The sequence below is a fragment of the Suricata suricatta genome, chromosome 2 (genome assembly GCF_006229205.1).
Source record: "Suricata suricatta isolate VVHF042 chromosome 2, meerkat_22Aug2017_6uvM2_HiC, whole genome shotgun sequence".
In the NCBI taxonomy this organism is placed as follows: Eukaryota; Metazoa; Chordata; class Mammalia; order Carnivora; family Herpestidae; genus Suricata; species Suricata suricatta.
This window is the reverse complement of record NC_043701.1, coordinates 155,236,373-155,242,372: the sequence shown is the minus strand read 5'-3', so window position 1 is coordinate 155,242,372 and position 6,000 is coordinate 155,236,373. Positions and strand designations below refer to the sequence as shown.

General features: G+C 42.5%; 1 protein-coding gene across 7 annotated transcripts in view; it reads left to right on the top strand.

The window, feature by feature from the left end:
* Nucleotides 1-6,000, top strand: part of ALDH18A1 (aldehyde dehydrogenase 18 family member A1) — a 37,977-nt gene that overhangs the window by 9,434 nt on the left and 22,543 nt on the right. For 3 of the 7 annotated variants that reach the window (XM_029932280.1, XM_029932279.1, XM_029932278.1), the window contains exons 3-6: nt 977-1,200; nt 1,694-1,843; nt 1,927-2,031; nt 5,617-5,775. In XM_029932280.1, coding sequence (XP_029788140.1) covers nt 977-1,200; nt 1,694-1,843; nt 1,927-2,031; nt 5,617-5,775 — 638 coding nt within the window. The remainder of the gene's footprint in view (nt 1-976; nt 1,201-1,693; nt 1,844-1,926; nt 2,032-5,616; nt 5,776-6,000) is intronic. The other 4 variants (XM_029932285.1, XM_029932284.1, XM_029932281.1 and 1 more) reach the window with 4 other exon arrangements.

The following is a 6,000-nucleotide window of genomic DNA, read 5'->3' as shown; positions in this document are numbered from 1 at the left end:
TCGTTGGGAGATTTTTGATAACGGATTCGATTTCTTCACTGGTTATTGGTCTATTCATGCTTTCTATCTCTTCCTGTTTGAATTTTGGCAGAAAAGCACACTTTTTTTAATTTTATGATGAAAGCAATGTGTTTTTGTTGCTTAAATTTGGAAGACAGAGAAAGGGTTAGAAAATTAAAATCACCTGTAATTCAATCAGAAATAAAGACATTAACATTTTGATTTATTTTCATCTTTTTTCCACGCATTTAGACACTAGGGGAAACTAAAATATCATGAGCATTTTCCTATGTTATTAAAAATTCTCAAAAAGTTCATTAATCCTTCTGCCTTTTTTTGATATTTACTTGTGATTTTTCCTATTATGTATATTAGACTGATGAATAGCCTTGTGATAAATCTTTGTCTCCATCTCTGATTGGTCTCTTAGAATAAATTTTTGAACATAGAATTACTGCATCCCAAGATGTGAACATTTTTAAGACTTTTAATATATTTTGCCAACATGTCTTCAGGAAAGACTGTTTTGTTTAAACTCCCCACAGTGTTGGAGTGTACCTGGGACCTGTGTGCTGGCCGTGAACTCCACGCAGTGCTGGAATAAGGACATGCCGGCTATACTGCCTTTTGATATACTGATTTTACTCTGTCAAGAATGATAGGGGCGCCTGGGTGGCTCACTTGGTTAAGCGGCCGACCTCAGCTCAGGTCATGATCTCACGGTTTGTGGGTTCACGCCCTGCTCCAGGTTCTGTGCTGACAGCTCAGAGCCTGGAGCCTGCTTCGGATTCTGTGTCTCCCTCTGTCTCTGCCCCTCTCCCACTCATGCTCTGTTTCTCTCTGTCTCAATAATAAATTAAAAAACATTAAAAAAGAAGAATGATAAAGCTATTTTTTGGCTAAACTGGTTAATATTGTGCATATTTCTTTTTAATTAGAAATTATATATTTCTCTTTTCTCTTGATTTGACTTTGGGAGCTACAGATCGTGTCCAGCCCTCAACCATCAGACATGTTCGTTCTTGGAGCAACATCCCCTTTATCACTGTGCCTCTCAGTCGTACACATGGCAAGTCTTTTGCCCACCGCAGTGAGCTGAAGCATGCCAAGAGAATCGTCGTGAAACTCGGGAGTGCCGTAGTGACCCGGGGGGATGAGTGTGGCCTTGCACTGGGGCGCCTGGCATCTATTGTTGAGCAGGTAATTGTCAAGATGGAAAATTCTGGTGAACAATGACAATATGGAGTTTTTAAGCTGTCAGTTCAGGTTTGTTTATCTTTTTCAACCCTGACTTTATCCCCACTCCACCCTAACCATCAATGCAGGTTTATCAGCTTATAGAAATAATTTGAGTGCAATAGATTTAACCCAATATGAAAACTCCCTTCGCCAGTGAAGGTGCCAGCAGACCCCACATCCCAGGGCAAGCAAAGGGGATGTCAAGGAATAAAGTTGATTTCATGCAGTTCCCCCTCGGGCTTCTTAGTGATAAGGAGCCGTGTATGTCAGTAATTCTTAATCCTGCCTGCACAATGAAATTGTCTAGGGGACCTGGCTTCATACTCGGTCTCTGGGGCGGGGCTCAAGCCCCTGGATTTTTAAAGTTCCTTGGGTGACTAACATGTAGTCAGGGGTGAGTATCCAAGTGGATGTTAACGGTGACTTGTGGTGCCTTTTCCTTCATCAATGTCAGGTGTCAGTGCTCCAGAATCAAGGCCGAGAGATGATGCTGGTGACCAGTGGAGCCGTAGCCTTCGGCAAGCAACGCTTGCGCCATGAGATCCTTTTGTCTCAGAGTGTGCGGCAGGCCCTGCACTCAGGGCAGAACCAGTTGAAAGAGATGGTGAGTGATACTCCTCCCTGCCCTGTAGCAGGTCCGCAGCCTCCTTCCCTCACTCCTAATCACACCGTATCTGTGCATTATAGGCAATTCCGGTCTTGGAAGCACGAGCCTGTGCAGCCGCCGGGCAGAGTGGGCTGATGGCCTTGTATGAGGCCATGTTTACTCAGTACAGCATCTGTGCTGCCCAGGTGAGAGACTCGCCTTTGCAGAGAGGTGTGGGACCTATGAGGGTGACTCCTGTGGAGCAAAGGGATGATGAGCAGGGCTCAAGAGCCAGACTGCCAGGTTACAGTCTTAACTCCATCACCTGTTAGCTGGGAAATCTGGAGAAAGTCGTTAGGTCTGACTTTTTTGTGCTTCAGTCTCCGTATATGAAAAAAGGAGATAATATCAGTGCCTATTTGAGAGAGTTTTTGGAAAAAGTCAGTGAGAAAATAACACGGGAAGCATTTAATGTAGTGTCATTCTCAGTAATTATTAGTCTTATTATTGTACTAATAATTCTTTTTTTTAATGTTTTTTATTTAGTTTTCAGAGAGAGAGTGAAAGGGAGAGGGGCAGAGATAGAGGGAGACAGAATCAATCTGAAGTAGGCTCCAGGCTCTAAGCTGTCAGCACAGAGCCCAACACAGGGCCCAAACTCACTAACCACAAGATTATGACCTGAACCTAAGTTGGACGCCTAGCCGACTGAGCTACCCAGGCGCCCCTATACTAGTAATCCTTATGGCTACTACTATAAGTGCTTATACTTTTTTGAAGGACAGACAAGTTAGATGTCTTTATTTCATTGGCTTTTTTGACTTCAAGTGGCTTGCCTCTCTTTGCACCTGATTGCCTTACACTTAAATTTCTATTAAGCACTAAAGGAAAGAAGGATGCTTGTGGTAGGTTTTCATTCATTCAGCAAATATTTATTGAGCACTTAACAGTGTACCAAGATGTATGCTAGGCATTGGGGATACTGTGGTTAACAAATCAACCATGGTTCCAGTCCTTACAGAACCTCTACATTTTTAGTGGTTGCCCTGAATGTTCTAGAGTCTTCTTTCCACATTGCACTTTTTCAGTTGTATTTTTAATCATTCATACAACTACACACTAGAAACCTATAAATTTCAGAAAGCAACTAATAGTCACTTCACAAAACAATTGAAAAAATTGAGCTCCCCAAGTTGTTATCTTTAGACTCCATTGCTGCCTCTGATCCTACCATTTGCACAGGTGTTATTTTACATAGATGATGTTGTTAATATATACATCCTTTCAGATTTTGTTCTTTCATTTCCTACTGCTTTTCTGTTTCTCCATAATCCTCAGTATTATCCACAATGATGTGGTATTGTGCCAGAATGTCCTTGAGTAAGTGAGCGGAAACGGAAAGTCACGGACTTGTCCACCTGTTGCCTATAGCTGGGGACCTCACTGTCTTAGATTTATTTTTCCTGTTAGTATGAATACAATAGAAGTCTTCATTTCTGACACCCATTATTATCAGCTCTCTTCTCCACAATCCGACGACAGTTTTAGTCTTTAATGTTTTTTATAAGTGCCTGGAGCCAGGTGAGGAAACTTGGGTCCAGGATCTATGCTTTTGTTTTGTGTTTTGTTTTGTGTTCCCATGTATGATGGCTTTTGAGTTTTTTCGGTTTGTTTTAATGAAAATAGTTTTAAAAGTCACTGCACACAGCCATGGTTTCCATTAATATTGATGCGAAAAATTCTGTCCCCTCCAGTTTCCAGCCGCATCCATCTGTAGACCCTTCTCTCTCACACGTTTGCCTTCCTTGGGGACCTTACTGCAATAAATCTTTGTCCTTTGTACCTTCTCCTGTGGTTTCTTGTTGTCTTTAGTAATCCTGTTGTGAGAACCATTATCAGTGGGTGTCGGAAATCTCCACTAAGTTGTTGTCAGGTTAAAGACTTCAACAAGTACAGCAGCTTATTTTCTCGTCATAGAAATGAAATTAATGTGCATCTTAACAGACTGCCCTTCTCCACATACATATTTTTCTCTCTTTGGGGCTCATGTCTTCTATTTCTTCTTTGTTAAACTGTTTGAGCAACAGGTATTTTCAGTGGACTTTTATACCTCCTATTTGCCTCTCCTACACACGTTTACTTATCATTTGACCTTCACCCGCATGGCTAGAATCTGTATGTTCTATTTGACCCGATCCTCTTTTTCCTTTAGGACTCAGTTTTCCTGAAAAGGAGTTCATGATCTATCCTAAAAAAAGATGTGTCCCATTCCACTTTCCCCAAACCATCAACAGTTTTATTCTCTATGTCAGCAGCTCACAAAGGGCCTCACATTTCCAAAGTGCTGAACAAATTTTGAGTGAGTGAATTATTTCCTTTAGTCATGTTACCATTTTTCTTCCTCACCTACATTTTATATGTCAGTAAGTCTGCTGTTACCATAGCCAGAGCCTAGCTCAGGGCTTAACCATTCCCAATGTTTCTCTTTGGGTATCTTCCTTCTTGACAGTCTGCCTGCAGCCTTTCCTACTTTAACATGCCCTGAATTGCAAGGACCCTTCTTCCTTAAACATTTGGGGGATTTCATTAAAACATTTATTTATGAGTTGCAGGACTTATTGCCATTAGTTTCTTGCTGTTGTTCTCAGTTACCTTCTCTCCTGCTAACTATTGTCTTCTACTCTGAATTAAGCAAGAAAGCAGAGCTGTCTGCCCGCCCCCACACCCAGCTCTGTACCTTTGAGCAGCTTACGCTCTTCCCCTCCACTGAACTAAGTTACGTCCAGCCCTTCTTTCAGTTTGTGACTAAAGACTCACCTCTAAACCAGTCCGACCACAAGTCAGACACGCTGTGTTAACTGCAGCGGTGGTAAGCTGCAGAGCAAGTGGCAACACAGCCCTATTCCATTTTGTCCCATACACGTTCTTTGACTCACTCACCAGGTATTTCAGTGCCTTCTGTGGCCAGCCCCTGAATCAGATGCTAGGACACAGAGATATTTTAGAAATTAATGCACGGCCATCCCTTCCCCCAAAGTATGTCTCTCTAGAATTCATACATTAATTATAATGTTTGTTTATTTATTTTGTGAGAGAGTGTGCACGGATGTGCACAGGCAAGGGAGAGGCAGAGAGAGAGGGATAGCCAGAGAACCCCAAGCAGGCTTGCACTGTCAGCACAAAGCCCTATGTGGGGCTCAAACTCACAAACCATGAAATCGTGACCTGAGCTGAAATCAAGAGTCAGACGCTTAACTCAGCCCTCCCACGTGCCCTATAGAGTTCACAGGTTAATTTTTTTTAACTTTTATTCATTTTTGAGAGACAGAAGCACAAGCGGAGGTGAGGCAGAAAGAGAGGGGGAGACCTAGAATCCAAAGCAGGCTCCAGTCTCTGAGCTGTCAGCACAGAACCCCACATGGAGGTCAAACTCACAAACCATGAGATCATGACCTGAGCTAAAGTCGGATGCTTAACTGACTGAGCCAGGTGCCCCTCATAGGTTAATTTTCTTAATTCTGTAAATGGAAGAGATTTAGTAGGTCTCTGAGAATTGAAGTAGTTTTACAAGAAGTCTTGAGCATCCTTAAATAAATATTCCAAGTGATTAATTTTTCCCATCTCTAAAAGAATTGGGTGAGCATCCAGAGATGTGTGTTCCATTCCGATGTGTATGTGATCCAGAAATCTAGAGTTTAAATCCTCTCCTCTTAGCATCTTTTGTATGTTGTTGCTGAGAAGTTCGTAGTTGTCCTCCTTCCTGCATTTTTGATCCGTTTAATTACTTTCAGATTTTGGTGACCAACTTGGATTTCCATGATGAGCAGAAGCGCAGAAACCTTAATGGGACACTTCATGAGCTCCTCCGAATGAACATAGTTCCCATTGTCAACACAAATGATGCTGTTGTGCCCCCAGCAGAGCCCAATAGTGATCTCCAGGGGGTAAATGTGGGTAAAGTATTCCTAAGGGCTGAGCATGCTGGAGACTAATGCCACGCTGTGCTGCATGTACTAACACTGGAAGTTTGGCATAAACAAGAGGGAGAGATGGGGAGAGAAGCTGGCTTCGTGGAGCAGGGGCTGCATAAGCTCTTCTGAAGTCAGTCAGTCTCATTCAACAGGGTGAGGTGCAATAGTGATTTCACATGGTCCTGTGAGCATGGCTTGTGTGTG